Below are 19067 nucleotides of genomic sequence, written 5' to 3' on the forward strand. Positions count from 1 at the left end.
GCACTGCAGCTTTCTGTCAATGTCTCAGGTTAGAAACAGATCAAAAGCTAAGTATCTTCAGGAAGAGTTTTGGTATTAAGCAGTGCCACTATTTTAACTGATGGACTTTAAATGCCTGTCTTTGTAGAATTGACCTCATATGAGGATGATACAAAAATATGTTACTTATTAGATAAAAGTAAGCCGTGAGTGCATATAATCAACTGGTTCTTAACTGGTTTGGCTTCAAAATATAAGCTTATTTATTTTGCCATCCTAACCATGCATCATTATATGGTTAGTTGCATTTAATTATTTGTATTTAGCATTGTTTTCCATGCTGTTTATGATCAGTATAGATCAGATTTTTTTAGGGTCACTAACCACCCATTAAAAATCAATGCTGTATAATAAAATGAAACTCTCAGGACTTTCAAATTGTGTAAGATTACTCTATAAAGCTCCAGCAGCCAAAGGGGATACAAAACCAAAATGAGCAAATTAGCAGAAGTCTTTTAAAGCTCAGATAAAGTCATATTAATTGGATATCGCTACTTTTTTTCTCTCTCCTTGTTGAATGTGTTCCAAATATTGCTTTGTGTATGGAAAAGATAAGTTTTCAGTTTGTCAGTTGACAGTTTGTCTGACAAAACAGTTTAATATTATTAATATTAATTAATATTAAATGTGTACTAAAGCAAAACCCATTAAGTTCCTACTTTATACAATGTTGTCTGCTTGGGTTGTAGGGGGAGACCAAGATCCTGAAGTTGAAGAACCTGCGTCCTCAGGACTATGCTAACTACACATGCACTGCCTCTGTCCGCAATGTCTGTGGCATCCCCGACAAGAGTGTGCTATTCCGGCTCACCAACAAAACCGGTGAGAGCGATACCAATGGCTTCTCCTTGTGCTCAGCATTGTGTGCTATTTTAGTCCCCTTCTGCTATATTTGAGCCGTCCAACGAGTAAGAAACTACATGCGAGCAGCACCAAAGAAGCAACTTTCAAAAGGAAGTGCCCTGAGGCTCTTGTCACCACAAGTGCTGTGTGGTCTGATAATCAGTGAGCTGGTGAGTGCTGCATGTGTTTATTGAGTATGTTACGCCTGTTACATTTATAGGCCTGCTGCTACTTTTTCTCCTCCTTCGTCAGTTGATGGCTGAAGAAACCGCCCCGGGCTGATGTTTTCACAACGCACTGGCCTTGCATTAATTCAGTCCATGGCAAAACCATATTCTTAAGGAAATGGCCCTGCGGGTCCCTGTGCTCCTTATCTGTCTCGGTGGGCTTCAACATGCTGCTGCGGCGGAAGACCTGACCTTTACGGAATCCATTAAAGAATGAACAGAGTCGGCAGACCTTTCCCCTCCGGCCATCTCTGTTTCTCTCTATCTTTCTCTCTCACTCCACCACCCCTCCCAGCCTGCTCATTTTTCTTGCACTATCCTTCTTTCTCACTTCTTTTTTCACATTTCTGGCAACACATTGGCTGGTGATGATGATCATGGCACAATCCCGAGGATTGACTGATTGCTTTGCCAACTTGAAGGCCCTTACATGAGAACAGACCATGGGAACAGACCTTGATTATATAGATTCGATACGGTCACATATTGCATTTACAGGACCAAGTAAATCAATCCCTTTGGGCTGATAATTGTAAACCCCCACTTTTTTTAAGTATTAACACATTAGCGTAATAAGGTAAACCACCATAACTGTGATCAAGCTGTGACGGTATGTGAACTTTGTGTATATTTGCTGTAATTACTCCCTTGAAACTGGTCTTGCACCTGGTATTGGTTGTAAACAAGCATTTAAACGGTTTGGGTTCCTTGAAAATTGCACTGAATAAATATTCATGAGTCAAGATGATAAGTTTTATTTTATTGTCTTCTTCCCTAAACATTTTTGATAGCTCCTAAGCCCCTAGGTTTAAAGGGATATGCCACCCAAAAATTACAGTTTTCCTATCATTCTTACTTCAGATGAACGCAGACTGAGAATTTTAGAAAAAATAATCCTTTTATGTGAGTCTATAAAATGCAAGTGAACAGATTCCTCAAAGTTGACACTTTAAAAACCATGCAAAACAAACAGAATTGTAATCCAGTTCTAATCCCCAGTTGTTGAATCAGTGCCTTCCCAAGTGGTGTTTGTGAGAAAAGTACTAATATGCTAAACTTTTTTACCCTATAAACCTCACTTCTGGGCCAGCTGGTCGTACATGTGTTCACTTGACATAAACACAGAGGTAAATCCATAAAACCCCAGCTGATGAATCATTGTCTTCTAAAGCAAAATGATGTGTGTGTGGTGTGTGTGAGGAAAATACTAATATGTTAAACTATTTAAACTGTAAGCCATCACTTCTAGCCCACTGTAATACACATAAATGTCAATAATGTAAGTGCAGCCAGCAACACTCATGCAGGTATCCTTTTAAAAAAGAAAATAGGTCTTCTACATAAAGATGATAAGAGTAACCCTGTCTGTTTTTGTCCTAGCCTCCCCAACTATTAAGCTGCTTGTGGAAGACCCCAATTGTGGCCAACCCTGGGCAGACAGTGATCCTGGTGTGCATCATCTCTGGAGGCGAGCCTACCCCGACCCTGACGTGGGTTCGGAACACCGAAGAGCTTCCAAAGAAGAGCATTCTCAAGAGTGACACCCTTACAATACCTGCCATCAGCACGGAGGATGCTGGTGTTTACAGCTGTGTAGCCAGTAACAATGTGGGTAATCCTGCGAAGAAATCCACCAACATTGTCGTCAGAGGTGAGAAGCCAGGCCTTGAGGCTTTGCTGGTTTAGTTTTTTTGTGCTAGATGTATCATAGACGTACCAAATATTGTTTTATCTGAGTTGGATGTTGAAGTGGCCTGGAGTGCATGTGTATTAGTATCTTTGTTAAAAAAAAACCATAATATTATTATTCAACATCCTAAAAAAAAAAATCACACAATCTATTTGCAAAAACCTGCATATACATTCAGCAATTAAATTAAAGACTCACTTGAATCATGGGCCATTGAATCATTGGTTCACACGATTCATTCAAAATGGGTCACTTTCTCGTTCTTTTTTCACACGATTCATTCACAACGCCAGATTCATTCAGAAACGAAATTTCTTATTTACTGAACTTTAAAATCAAGAATGTGGTCTATCTAAAATATAACAAAACTAAAAAATTAACTAAACAACTTTAAAAAATCACATTTGCACTCAAAAACTTTAAAATTTACTTAAATCAATTAAAAAACAACATCACCAATCATAGACAAAAACAGCATGATAGCTCTCGCTGCTCGTGTGATATCACTTATAATATAAATATTAGGGCTGGGACAATAAATCAATGCATCGGAGATTTCCGAAGGCATCATGATTCTCTCTTGAATCGATTCTGAGCTTAGGTTTTTAACAGCAGATGCCACTGCGTGCTTTAGAAATAGCCAATTTCTGCTTTGCTTCCAGTTCCTTACACATGCACCATTTGAACCTAAAATAATCATTCATAACGTTTTGAAAAGAAAATGAAGCGAATTACAAGGATCTCACAGTGGGCTGTTTACACTAATTTCGCATCATAAAGCATAAATCCCATGTGCAAGTGCATTTACCCGCTTACATTACTCAGCCAAATGCATAAGCGCTATTTGTGAAATCTGAGTATGCGGTTAAAAACTAGCCTAGAGCCCCATCTGCTGTTAAAAACTAAGCTCAGAATCGATTCAAAAGAGAATCAAGATGCATTCCAATTATCTCAGAATCAATCCACGAAAAGCAATGCATCAGTTTATTGTCCCAGCCCTTATAAATATAAGACAAAAACTCATACAGGTGCATTTTTTGCCCCAATATCATGAATTTTAGCAGGGCGCTGCGGGGTGCGTTTTTTTTTTAAAACATTTTAATCGTGTTAATTTTCCATAGCTTATTAATTAAATTAACAAGAATAGACAGCCCTAGTTTATAGTTAAAATCAATCTAAAATTAAGAACCAAAACATACCACATCACAGTCCTGGAAGCCTAAGAAACATTAAATTTGTCAAGCGAACTCATTTATGTAAAATAGTATTAAAAATTTTAATTGCTCCCTCATGTTGAAGAATTCTGTTTAGAAATAGGGTAAGAACAAAATTACATTGTAAAACCAATGGAAAATGTCTGTGAAACTTTTTCTACGCAAATAAATATGAAATTTGTATGTAGTTATTGGTGAATGAGACCCATTGCCCTGAATTTTTTTTTTTTTCACATTTTCCACAAAAATATTAAGCAGCACAACCGTTTTCAACATTGGTAATGAAAATAAATGATTCTTGAGCATTATTAAATCAGCATATTAGAATGATTTGAATGATGAAGGATTCTGTGACACTAAAGACTAGAGTAATGACTGCTAAAAATTCAGCTTTTCTATCTCATGAATAAATTGCATTTTAAAATCAATTAAAATAGGAAGCATTTGCATTCAGTAGTGGTTTTATTTTACAGTATTACTATTTTACTGTATTTTTGATTAAATAAATGCAGCCTTTGTAAGCATAAGTAACTTTTAAATGGAAGTGTGTGTGTACATATGATGTTACTTGACAAAATGCAAATAGTGCATGTTAGTATTAACATTGGAGTGTAAATAGCATATAATTTCCTTTACACTCAGTATAGTATAAGTTTTGCAAGGCTCTCAAGTTTGCTGTCAGCATTTTCCACTATACTAATTTCCATTTATCAGTGCATAATGAATTACTTAATGATTATCATGAAGGCAGAATGACAGTACATGGGGGTAATAAATATCTTGACAATGAATGCAGCATACAATTATGAATAATGAGTGACAGTATGCATCAAGAAAACAATGAAGTTGTGGTTTGAAGCTAATGTGAAAGGACAAAGATGTTGCAACAGCTTAAGCATTATTAGAAAACTGTTTGTTAAAAGTTGCTTGAAGAGTGAGTTGAAAGACTCAGCATTGCTCTGAAATGTCTTATAAATAGGTGTTTTTCCAGCCATCATCATTACCTAGTGCTATAAATATCCATGACTTTCACGTACTGTATTACATCTAGCCAAAAAAACTGAGTGAAATAGAGAAAAGGATTTGCTTTTTCAGGCATCTGTATGCTCTCTGATGAAGCTTTGCTATCCCTGCTTGGAGCAGCTGTTGTAGCTTACTTCACAGTTACTCCTTCTCAAGGTTGATCCCCGGTGTGCACAAAAAGCTGTTTACACATCTGGAGGTCCAGGTTTTTATGTGAATCCCTTACTGTCTGTCAACTCACCCCGCTTCTGAGAACAACAATTAGAATAACCAGCCTTTCTTCTTGAAACTGGACAGTATAATATGATAGAAGTCAGATGTCTTGCTAGTGAGGAGGATCATCTTGGTGAGATAAACAGCAGAGGGGAAAGGATCATACCAGAGAAAGAAATCTGCCATGTGTAATTCCCCAAGTTCTTCTCACAACAAAGGGCAATAGTTTGAGTAAAATAATAACATAAAACATAACTTCACTACCCTACCTTTACTACAATACAATTTAATATCTTAACTTAATATTTTAAATAGAAAAGAAAACGGCAACGAAAATTGGCTAGTTGACTTTGCATGCCAAGCCACTCCTCGTGCATATGGGTATATAAGGCGACAGCACACATCCACTCATTAGATTTTTGCTTCAGAGCCGAGTAGTACATGGTGTTACCTTACTACAAAACCATTCATCTTTGTGTGCAAAAGGCTGTTCCTGGTGGTGTTACCCGCGTTACCTCGCGTTACAGCGGTGTCCCTGTGAGCAGAGATTCCCCTGGGTGCTTCGACTGAAAGAGCACTCTAAAATAAAAGAGCAAAATCATGGACAAGTCTTTTTCAAGATGTCGTTTCGTCTGTGTTCTTATGGATGCTGTCGTTTCCTGTCCTCTGTCCATGACCGCGATCGCTGTCTTCAGTGTCTGGGCCTTCAGCTGAAACGCCCAGGGGAATCACTGCTGCAGGGACACTGCTGTACTGCGCCGTCCACACCAACCAGGAACAGCTCTTCACGAACACAAAGATGAATGGCTTTGTGGCGAATATGTAACATCGGCTACTCGACTCCGAAGCAAAAATCTTAATGAGTGGATGCAAGCTGTCGCCTTACATACCCGTAGGCACAGGGAGTGGCTCAGTATGCAAAATCCACTAGCCAATTTTGATTGGTGTTTTCTATTAAACTCAGAGATGACTGGCCTCCCAAGTTAGACCACATATATCGTTCAACATAACTCGTAGTGACTGACAGACAGGTAATTAAGGTTATGTACGTAACCAAGACGTTACTTTTTTACTTCTTCTTTTTTTTTTTTTTTTTTTTGGACAGTATAATTTTTAGAAACCTTTTTAAATATCATTTTTACAGTTTGATTGAATTTATGAGTTTGGTTTGATAGAGAGTAATTGTTGTGGTGAATGGATTCTTACAGAATTCTTCACAGTTTCATGTCTCTTATATGACTCGGCACTCTTTCTTCTCACATAATAAAATTATTAAACTCAAATCAGTAATCATTCTCTATTTATTTTTTCATATTCCATTTAGTTGGTCATTTAATAAGTGAGATACCAGTAATACTATCAGCTGGACATTATCGTAAATTATACAACAGTTTTTGTCCTCAAATTTGATTGGTTGAGCAGTGTTCCATGAGTGCAGATATAACAGTCTAACAGCACTGGGAGTTTTCACTTTTTGCATCACTCTGCTTAACTGTGCTCTGTGTTTGCATTAGTGGTGAGGATTTTTTAGTAAAATTTTCTGTGAATTACAGGTGCATCTCAGTAAATTAGAATGTTGTGGAAAAGTTCATTTATTTCAGTAATTCAACTCAAATTGTGAAACTCATGTATTAAATAAATTCAGTGCACACAGACTGAAGTAGTTTAAGTCTTTGGTTCTTTGAATTGTGATGATTTTGGCCACCAATTCACTATCTCAACAAATTAGAATACATCATAAGACCAATAAAAAAAAAAAAAAAAATTATTGAATTGTTGGCCTTCTGCAAACTATGTTCATTTACTCTACATGTACTCAGTACTTGGTAGGGGCTCCTTTTGCTTTAATCACTGCCTCAATTCGGCGTGGCATGGGGGTGATCAGTTTGTGGCACTGCTGAGGTGGTATGGAAGCCCAGGTTTCGTTGACAGTGGCCTTCAGCTCATCTGCATTTTTTGGTCTCTCTTGTTTCTCATTTTCCTCTTGACAATACTCCATAGATTCTCTCTGGGGTTCAGGGTCTTGTGAGTTTGCTGGCCAGTCAAAGCACACCAACACCATGGTCATTAAACCAACTTTTTGGTGCTTTTGGCAGTGTGGGCAGGTGCCAAATCCTGCTGGAAAATGAAATCAGCATCTTCAAAAAAGCTGGTCGCAGAAGGAAGCATGAAGTGCTTGCTCCAAAATTTCTTGGTAAAACGGGTGCAGTGACTTTGGTTTTTCAAATTATCAATGGACCAACACCAGCAGATGACATTGCACAACCCCAAATCATCACAGACTGTGGAAACTTAACACTGGACTTCAAGCAACTTGGGCTATGAGCTTTTCCACCTTTCCTCCAGACTCTAGGACCTTGGTTTCCAAATGAAAATACAGAACTTGCTCTCATCTGAAAAGAGGACTTTGGACCACTGGGCAACAGTCCAGTTCTTCTTCTCTTTAGCCCAGGTAAGACCCATCAGGAGTGGCTTAACAAGAGGAATACGACAGCTGTTGCCAAATTCCTTGACATGTCTGTGTGTGGTGGCTCTTGATGCCTTGACCCCAGCCTCAGTCCATTCCTTGTGAAGTTCACTCAAATTTCTTGAATCGATTTTGCTTGACAATCCTCATAAGGCTGCGGTTCTCCTCTCAGTTGGTTGTACATCTTTTTCTTCCACCCTTTTTTTGTTCCTTCCACTCAACTTGCTGTTAACATGCTTGGATACAGCACTCTGTGAACAGTCCGCTTCTTTGGCAATGAATGTTTGTGGCTTACCCTCCTTGTGAAGGGGGTCAGTGATTGTCGTTCTGGACAACTGTTCAGATCAGCAGTCTTCCCCATGATTGTGTAGCCTAGTGAACCAAACTGAGAGACCATTTTGAAGGCTCAGGAAACCTTTGCAGCTGTTTTGAGTTGATTAGCTGATTGGCATGTCACCATATTCTCATTTTTTGAGATAGTGAATTGGTGGGTTTTTGTTAAATGTGAGCCAAAATCATCACAATCAAAAGAACCAAAAGACTTAAACTACTTCAATCTGTGTTGCACCTGAATTTATTTTATACACAACTTTCACAATTTGAGTTGAATTACTGAAATAAATGAACTTTTCCACGACATTCTAATTTATTGAGATGCACCTGTACATTATTATACCAGTAGGTGGTGTTCATCGACTAATTGAAGTGGTCATTTGGTCAACCGATTCATTCAAAAATGTTGATTCATTAAGCCAATAAAACAAGTAGCTGTCTTCATGAATGATTAACTGAATAATAATTAATTCATAATGAATAACTGGTCAATCACAAACACACACACACACTGATCGATTCAGGTATGAAACAAGAGACTCTTGCTATGAATAAGGCATTGAATCATTCATTAATTCAACTGATTCATTCAAAAACACTGATCCATTCAAGAAATTGGAGGTATGCAACAATTATGCCAAATTAAGATTCATGACCATAATCATATTATTTCATTGTACGCTGATTACATTATCTTATATTTGGATAATTTTGATATGTCAATAACCAGTTTAATTAAGGAATTTGACCACTTTAGTAGTTTATCGGGGTACAAGATAAACTGGTCCAAATCTGCTTTAATGCCAATTAACAATGTTAACTCTCCTATCCCTTCATTCATTCCTATTAAAGATTATTTCATTTATTTGGGTATTACCATACATAAAGACATTCATAAAATTGGCAGAAACAATTTTAATAATATGTTAGTCAAAATCAGAAGTGATACTCAAAGATGGAATAATCTTAAAGTCTCTCTTCAAGGCAAAATCTCCACCATCAAAATGAATTTGTTACCTCGGCTTAATTTTCTTTTTTCTGTTGCTGCTTTCCCCTCCTCCAGGTTACTTTAAGGAGATCAATTCCTTACTTTCCCAGTTTATCATCCTCATCTGGAATGGTAAACGACCCAGAATAAAACTTGCAACGTTGCAGCATCCTATACTTACAGGAGGATTGGCTGTACCACATTTTGAATTATATTATTTGTCCTTACAATTTAAGGCTCTTCATTTTTGGGTTTTAATCCTCAGTCTAAAGCCTCATGGAGAGTAGTCGAAGCTGAAAAGGTTAAACCACATAGGCTCCAAGATATTTTATTTGCTGGCACAGGAAATAAAAATGATAAATATAAATTTGGCCCGGTTGTGGCCAATTCTATTAGGATCTGGAAAAGGGAACGTCTGATGGGAGGACATTTCAAATTTTGTAACAACACATTCTTATACCACAACTTAAATTTTTTTATGTGGAAATCAGCCATTTGTCCAGCCCTCTTGGTCTACATTGGGCATAAACACTTGCAGTGACTTATATGATAACCAAGGACATATTTTGTCTTTTTTCAGTTATGTTCTTCTCTCAAGGCCTATGGAGTTCCCTGGACATCCCCCATTTCCTATCATCCTATGTGGCATTGGATCACACCATCCTTTGGTCGGCCATCTGTTTCTTTAATATATATAGTAAACTTAATGATCACACTGCAAAGCCTCTTTCTATTAAGTCTATATGGAATCGTGAATTAACAGATTTTGACTTATCGGTCGACTGGGAGAGGGTGTGGTCTAATCTAATCTTAACTTGGCACATCGTCTTGTACATTTCAAAGTCATCCATAGAGCATACTTAACTCCTTATAAGAGGTTTAAAATGAAACTGCAATCAACCTACAGTATAACTGTCATATCTGTAACATTGTATCATCAGGTACTTTTCTCCATATCTTTTGGGAATGTCCAGTTGTTGTCAGCCTATGGACACATATGAATTCTGTTTTATCCTTTTTACTACAACTTGATTACATGTCTAATCCATGTTTATGTCTTCTCAATGACGATTCTAACTCCTGTATAAGTTCATTAAAGAAGAAGAGATGTTTGTTTGCTGGATTTTACAGCTGCAAAGAAGACAATAAATCAAAACTGGTTTACTCCGAACATGTGTGCAAAAACATTTTGGATTCACAGCCTCCTTAAAATAGTGACTTGTGAATATACAATAGCACGAATGAACAAGGTTAAACCCAGTACCATCGATGCATGGCGATGTTTTTCTTTCAAAATTTTGGATTATATAAAGGAATGACCCTAAAAAGTTTTTTTTTTTTTCTTGTAAAAATATTGATATGTCTGCTGCTCCCCCTTCCCTGTTTTGTTTGTTTGAATGGATGTTGTTTTGTTGAATCAAAAAAAAAAAAAAAACAGAAAAAAAAAGTTGATCACAAAAAAATTATGCTGCAGTGTTGGCAAAGCAAAAACAGATTTACTACTAAATTTGTGTATAAAATGTAAATTACTCAATATTAACATTGTTCATTAAATTATTGTAATAAAAACAATATCACAATTGTTGTGCAATTGTGCTGCGTTGCAGTACATTATTCCACGTTAGAATGCAGTTGTTTATTGCTTAACATTACATTCCAAGACACTTTTTGCATTATTCATTCATTGTAATATTAAAATGATATTATTTTAACATTCATTTCCATAATAAGATTTTGCTTTCTCACACATACTGATTCTCTGGTGGCTCTGTTTTTGGTCCTGATAGCTTTTTTTATAATTGCTGTTGCAGAAACAGACAATCCCAAGCCACTAAAGAGCCACTTTTTTTGGAGCATTAGACATGCAATTATTTTGTCTGACTGCTTTTTTTTCTCTCAAACCTAATGATCCAAAACCCTTATAACACTATCAGGGTATTTTCAATGTATTAATTTACTCTTATGACAAACAAAATTAACCTCCCACAATGCCGTTCACCTTACTTTTCTTCTTTTTTTGATGTATTAGCCACCTTCTGCTCATTTTCTACTACATTACATGGACAACATGAATGTCACAATTTTATTGCCACAACTTTATGGCTCACTTGTGGCCAACACTGCATTTTCATCCTAGTCGTGGTGGCCATTTAGGTTTTATATGTAAGGAATAATTGACGACAGGCACTGAATTATTAGAAAAATCTAGCTTTGCTCCACTTCGCGTCGTGGCCGCATCACCACCTTGTGTGTGCATTATTTTTCTAATAATTCAACGGCCCGGAGTCAATTATTCCGCTTATACTATGGTTACCACACCTCAAGACATCGATCAGATGATATATTTAAAGGGATTCGTCCGTTTTTTGTACTTGTATCGCTATTGTGAGTATTATTTCTTCCACATCTCATCCAACGCCTCTTTTGCTAGTTCCAAAACGTCAGTTTAAATCTGAAAATGGAGGCTTGAGCTATTGATAGCATTCTAATGCAGTTATTAATGAAGTTATTAGAAAGAGAGCGAGAGAGACAGAGACACACAGAAAGAGAAAGCAAGACAGAGCTAGTGTGAATTAGGCTACCTCTGTGCGTCCCTCAACAGTGTTCTGCAGCAGCTTCTCTAAACAGTGCTGTCATTACCTCGCTAGTGAGAAATGTCATATATATTTACTTTCGGAAAATCGTCTGTCATGTTGTTGTTTTTGTTAGTCCTGTGTGCTGTGTAGGTACTGTATGCTAATTTCCATTATTACAGTTAACTATGCGAAGTGATATGGAACTGTAATGCGGTCAAGAAAGCAGCCTTGAACTATATTCGCCATGCTTTTCCTTGAAAATAAATGCACACCTCAGAACGTTTGTCAGCCGATCAGATTTAATCATTCAACGGCCCCGTAGTATAAGCTTTTCTTATGGATGGAAACAACACTATTGGCCAGAAAATAGCAATGATAGGGCCATTCTCTAGCTCGATAGAAAGAGCACGGTTTTATAACATAAGATTGTCAGAGGGGATGTTACAAGCAAGAGCTGCGTACTGTAGCTTCTTTGCTGCACAGATGGCGGAATCTCATTTGTCGGGCAAAATAAGCAAGGGATTGGAGAGAAAACGATATTACATGGTAGAGTTTGGAAGTTGGGTAATCCCAACACACTCTGCTGGCTACTTGTACAAAGCTTTATGATAGCAGCTGTACTGGTCATTTGAAAAATGACCTTTTCTCCTGCAATGGGAAAAAGAGCATGTGTAGCCAGATGGGGCAGCATTTGAGGTGAAGGGGTAGAGCTGTTTGCCCAGTCACTGATTAGGCAGGAAGCTGCACGCTTGAAAATTGATGAAGGTAGAATAAGATTTATGATTTAAGATTTTAATTGCATATAAAAAATTTCCATTCATTTGAATTACACAGTTTTAACATAAACTAATAAACTTTATTTGATGCATATTTATCAGTCATACATAAATGCTATAAGAATTAGATTTATGTAATAATAGTAAACTGAATGTGTTGCAAGTATAAAATAATAAGTTTATATATTAACATCATTATATTCAATAAAAACATATGTATATTAAAATTAATTCAAATTATTATTGGTTAGCCAATACCATTTTAACTACACCCTTTCTTGTTCCACTGCTATCCAAATTTAACCCATGTTCATACTTTTTAACTGATTAAATATAGTTGTTTTTATAATTGTTTTTAACAGACTTGGTTCTTTGGAAGTAGAATAAAAACATTTTGAATATATGATCATTTAAGTAAAATCAAATAGATTCAAATAATAATAAACAAACTGTTTGCATTATGTTGGGTTCCATTAACAATTCTTGCATATTTAATCTTCTGCCAATGCAGACAGAACATCATACTAGAATAGTCTGACAGCATTCCTAGCATTACATTAAATAGCAAGAAACATCTCAGATTATGCATGTAACGTGGTTCCCTGAGAGGGAACGAGACACTCCGTTCTCTAGCAGTGATTATAGGGAATGCTAGAGGACGCAGTGCGAGTTCCCTTGAAAGGGAACATACAGCATGGCCAGTGAAGTTGGATTCCTGGGTGAATGACTCTATGAGCCAGTTTTTATATTTGTGGTATTTTAATAAAATAAAGGGAATTCATAAAATATGATACCTCATTTTTGTTCATAGGCATTTTAAATGTATTATTAAAATGAACTCTGCATTTGGATAGAGAATTGTATTTCTATTTTCCAAATACTTCTTCCTCAAATTCAAGAGAATTTCTAATGGAACTATTAAGGATTCATTAAATCATTAAATTTCTCATGACTCCTATCCCTGTTTATGGTGCTTTTGAAGCTTGATTGTAATTGCATGAAAATTTTATGCATTCCACACAGGAAAATGATGTAGTAAGTGATGACAGAATTTTCATTTGTGGTACAATGCTTCCTTAAATATAAGAAATGTCTTCAATAATCTTGCTTAGCTCCTACACAGAGCAAACACAGGGCAGTGATTACTTGGGAGCAGATTGGTCTGATAAGACTCGTGGTGGGACGTCATTCAGCAGCACCCAGGTGGGAGTGACCAGATAGCCATCCCTGAGTAAGGCCTTTTCTGACAGCTCTGTTCCACCACCCACTGGCAGCATCATCAATAAAACCCACCCCACCCTTCCCCAAGTTATCACTCAAATATTGAGCCTTGTCAGTACCAGCACAGAGCCTCTTCAGCAGATTATGCCAAACGTTGCAGGTTCTGCTCTGCAGATAACTGGGAAATATCTGACTCGTTCTTTATAAGATATTTATTAGCTGGATGGGGGCGTTGATGGAAGGAAGGGTATTGCTGAGCCTGCACACTGCCATAGAAATTCATATTTTTATTTATTTACAGAGGAGATATTATCTCCCGTTTGGGCCATGTTCCACCAAGCAATCAAAACATGCATGCAAAGATCGGTCCTACCATCCCCCTACTCATGGCCGCTGAAATTAGTCTTATTTCTGATATGTAAATTGCGTTCTACCTGAATCGCTTTGATGGTCGTTCACATTATCTATTTTCTCAGCAGAATTGCTGTGCACACTTGCTGTTGTCTGCAGCACAGCAATGCATCAGTATTGTGAATGCGAGGGCACATTGGTGAGATTCCACAGGATATAATGACAGGATGCAACTTGGCCTGTAAAGCTGTTTTCAAATTAGCGGGGCCTGCGATGATCCTCTCTTGCGTTGCACTACTTGACTTATTCCTCCACTAAATAACAAAATGGATAATAGAGAATTCAGTTGCTTTTGATGAGGCGGTAATATAAGCAGACTGCTACAGTGGTGATTTACTACAGCTAAAAACTGATTTGTATTCAAGCATTTCTTCCCCTGTAATGGGAAGACTCACATCTTGTTGGTAGGGCTTTATGTTGATTTTAATACAGCCTGGGGAACGTGAGATGGTGGGTTTCATTCACTGATGTTTATATATATTATTAGTATTATTTAATATATTTATATTTCATATATATACATATATATATATTATATTTTATATTTTGCATGCACAGAAAAGATTTTCATGCAAAATTCCCTCCAGAACAGATGCATGTGACCCTCATTCTCATGTTATTTTATATTATATTATTTAGCATTAAATTATATAAATAATTGTATAATACTGTTTATAAAATTATATCATATATAATATATTGTTTTAATTTGTAATATAAATATAAATTGTAAATAATGTCATACAATATAAGTGCAAACTTTCTGATCATTCATGATTTCTGTGCAAAAATGTTTTCACGCGGGTTTTGCTCAATTAGTGAATGAAACCCAGGGCATTGTACTTCATATCTAATATAAAACCATTGTTTGAATTGAATTGGCTGGTTATTGTTTATTCCATCACAGGCAATGATAATCGGTTTATTTTTTATTATGAAAGACATTAATTTAATTCTATGAATATTATGTGTGAAATAACAGTGTTCTGTTTCCAAACAACAAACCCTTTTTGAAATATTCAGCATCATCTGAAACTCCAGTTTTGCTTTCTAAAAAGGAGCATTTGACTAGTGAAAATGTGACCATGAAGAAAAAAAATTTATATTCCTATAATTATGTAAGATTTTATAATAAAAAGGTGCTTGTGTGGCACCACATATTCTTCAGTAAAAGACTTTTCCTGACCATTCACTCTGAATGCACGACTACAGAGCTAGTCAAAAGGATTATTGATTCTTATATAATGCTACAAGAGCATGTTAACAATGATCTGTGCTGGTTGCTGAGCTGAGGAAACAAAGAAAAGATGTATCCAAAACATAAATCGTTTGAAATGCATTCCTCAATATCCTTTGCAAATCTTTTGACACCAGAAAGAAATCATCTTTGAGCATTGCAAATGCATTATTATTGTGTGCATGCCAGTGCACATGAGCATTGCAGTAATTCAAGGTGAAGTCTTAATTCTTCCCCAGACATTTCATAAAACAAACAGTTACAAAACACAGGTGCAAATGGTGGAGAGAAACCATTATGTTGTCTCTTAGGAGCGCCTTGATATATTCTTCTGTTGGAAAGCTCATTAAAAGTTGAAGCAAAAAGTTGGATTTCCATTTTAAGCGTTTTTGAAATTTCAAGAGATGTTATTACAGCGGATTACTGTAAGAAATCATCCTCAAACGCTCAACATGTAGCAACCTGACTTTAAATGTTCTGGAAAGATTACGCAGCTTGTCTCTTGGTAATTGCTTACCTGCAGTGCTTTTTGATAATGACAGAACTCATGGGAAAGAAAATGGACTCGAAAGCATTAACCCCCTGCAAGTTTTATGGGGTCACCAAAGAGCACACAGCTATCTCACCACAATATTATGCTATTGATCAAGTCGCAAATTTACCCAGTAAGGCAAGGCCTGCCGAGCTGAACCTTGTATAAAGCAACCCTGCGAAGTTGCAGCTCTGCTTTATCATCTATCTCATAATATTCACAGTCTCTCACAGTATCAGCATCATAGGTCCACCTTGAAACATCCTTTCTTAAGAGTCCAGATTGTAAAAGCTTGTAAAATGTGCAGCATGAAGGTAAATAAATTGGTTAATAAGATCTCATAAAAGCTGTTTTTAAATAATTCAGCGACTGATTAATAATTAGGGCCAGATGCACAGCATTTTCAAAAATGACTTGGAAATGAGATTGTGGTGTTTTGCTTTTGGCTCATGGCTAACTTGAGATTGTGATCCCACAAGAGACCTAGACATTTGTCTGTGTGTCTCTGACCCCTTTACTCCTGTTGAGAAGAGAGCAGTGAGTGCTAATGAAGACTGAAACAATACTTCAAATTTATGAGATTTCTTGTTTCTTTTATTGAAGTCAATGTGACATAACTTTAGAAAAATGGCATTCACAACCCTGCCATTTTTACTTGTGGAATGTGACATTTCCCAATGGAACAAGTAAAAATGTAGGGCAGGACTTGATTTGATTCATCAGGAACTGATCAAATTGTGAAAATTGGTCTGCATTATATTTTATGTATAATCATTTTCTATTCTTAACTGTTTTAAACTCTGAACTTTTTCAACTGTTTTTAACTGTTTAAAACCTCTTAAATAAATGTTTTAATCATTTTCAAAGTTTTTAAATTCCTTGTTTTATTGTTGTTATTATTGTTTTATTATTATTATTTTATTTTATGTAAAGCACTTTGAATTACCATTGTGTATGAAATGTGCTATATAAATAAAATTGCCTTGCCTCCTTGCCTCTCAAATGAAGAGGGGTTAAGAAAAAAAAATTACACATTTATAACAAAAAAAATTGCAATATTGATGTTTTAGTTTTAAATGTGTATATATCAAATTAAAACATAAAACATCAAAATTGATTGTATTATTCAATGATTATTTTAATTTATCAAAAAAAAATCTGAATGTACATAAAAAAAGAGAATTTGAAAGTAAATCATTTAATAATAAAATACCACCAGGAATGTTTATTAGTAATAAGTAGTTACAGTCAGTTTTGATTTCATGTTGACTTACACATTTTTCCTCAGAAAAGCAAGATGCTGTTTTGATTTATTCACTGTGTTGTTAACCCATAAATATCCTAAAATAAACTGCTGTTCAGTCTAGTGTAACTTTTAGTTTGAGTGTTATTTCTGAATGTGAGACACACTGTGCAAGATCTCTCAATCCAACCTTGCAAAGATTCACTCATTATCATGTGTGGAGTGGTGTGCAAGAGTGAGGAATGTGTGTGTCATGTCACGCCATTCTTACATCACTTCCAGCGTTGTATAGGTCAGTATGATGAGTCAGAGTTCTTCTCAATGTCATTGTCAAAGCATTGAGGTTCTGTGAAAGGAATCTTCGGTTCTCTGAAGAAAGTGAATGACTGCCTGACAATCCCTCATCTAAATAATAGCACGTGTTTTGTGTCTGGAGGGGCCCTTTGTTTATTTCTCACCTTATTGCGGGGTGATAGTGGGATGGTGTATTTTAAGATCCAGCTTTATTTGTGCTGTATTCACAGGCTAAGATGGTAGTCATTCACCTTCATCCCTTGAATATAGCCCATGGGTATTTTGTTAACATTTTTTGTTTTGTCATTTTTATGTCATTGGCTTGTCACAATGATAATAGCTTGAAAAGCAGTGGTGTGGATGAATTGTTGCAAAACGTTGTACATTAAACTGTTTTGAAATTACATTAAGCAAAGACCTTTTAGCTATGTAAACTGACACACTGCATTTAATGCATCATTAGCCGTGCAGTACAAATCTTGAATGAAGAGATTAAGAGACTTTATGATGAGAAATGTCCAGTGTGTTACTGCCTCTTGAGCAAACTGATATTTTATAAGAGGAAAGTGCCGTCATAAATGGGTGTTTCTTCAACGCCAGGCTTTAATTTACCAGGAATTGATTAAAACGCAGTTTGCTCTCATTTTTGTTATACAGTATAAATGTCATAATGAAACTATATGAACTTAATATTTAATATAAAATATACAAATACATATGTAATATGAAACAACTGAATATTTTACTGTACTTCTATATTTGCTACTTTTAAATGTACTTTTATTTGAAAAAATCAATTTATAAAAAGAAAACCATACTTAAGATGAAGCGAGACATTTGTGCGCAGTAAATCAAGGTAGTGAGCAGAATATTTTTATTTTATCATATTTTTAATGATTTAAGTATATTTTAAACGTTTAAATATTAACATAAAGTAATTTAAACCAAGCTGAATTTTGTAAAATTATGCTAAAAGCATCATTTGTGTTTATTTAGCATACATAAAATGTTAGCAATGAAATTATCCTTCCTTTCCATCAATGTCATTTCCACCACTGAATGCTAAAAACGAATAATATTACTTGAGATGTGACCAAATTCTCCTGTGAAGCATGCGTGTTCAATGGTAAAATAATCTAGTGAAAGTATGTCTTAAGACTTATTTTCAAAAAGCTGAAAGGGACAAAATTGGCCAAAGCTGAAGAAATATCCTCATGAGCTGAATGTTTCATGGATGTTAAATCAATCGCATTTCATTCTGTCCACACAGCTCTGAAGAAGGGCCGGTTCTGGATCACACCCGACCCCTATCATAATGATGACAACATCCAGATCGGCAGAGAGGTGAAGATATCCTGTCAGGTGGAGGCCACGCCGCCTGAGGAGCTGATGTTCAGCTGGCTGAAGAACGGCCGTCCGCTGCGTAGCTCAGAGCGCATGGTCATTACCCAGACCGACCCAGACGTTGCCCCGGGAATCACAAACCTGGACATCATCGACCTCAAGTTTACTGACTTTGGCACTTACACCTGTGTGGCCTCACTAAAGAATGGAGGGATACCAGAGATCAGCATAGACGTCAACATCTCCTCCACCACTGGTGAGTTATTCTTCTCCTTTACAGGTAATAGCTGATTTTCCTCTTTTGGGACAATTTTAACAATTTTATCATCTCTATGAGATGGCATAGTAAATCATTTTGCATTGCATCAATTTTCTACATTTACTATGCCAAAATCC

The 19067-nt window shown here is 36.2% G+C and overlaps 1 protein-coding gene across 2 annotated transcripts in view; it reads left to right on the forward strand.

Moving 5' to 3' along the window:
• The first annotated feature begins 623 nt into the window (after positions 1-623).
• LOC122148169 (MAM domain-containing glycosylphosphatidylinositol anchor protein 2-like) overlaps positions 624-19067 on the forward strand; it is a 45348-nt gene continuing 26904 nt past the window's right edge. Inside the window, exons 1-3 of one of the 2 annotated variants that reach the window (XM_042774159.1) lie at positions 624-861; positions 2490-2760; positions 18598-18927. In XM_042774159.1, the coding sequence (XP_042630093.1) occupies positions 775-861; positions 2490-2760; positions 18598-18927 (688 nt within the window). In that variant the 5' untranslated portion in view covers positions 624-774. The remainder of the gene's footprint in view (positions 862-2489; positions 2761-18597; positions 18928-19067) is intronic. The other variant, XM_042774158.1, reaches the window with a different exon arrangement.

This window comes from Cyprinus carpio, chromosome A17, assembly GCF_018340385.1.
Source record: "Cyprinus carpio isolate SPL01 chromosome A17, ASM1834038v1, whole genome shotgun sequence".
Taxonomy (NCBI): Eukaryota; Metazoa; Chordata; class Actinopteri; order Cypriniformes; family Cyprinidae; genus Cyprinus; species Cyprinus carpio.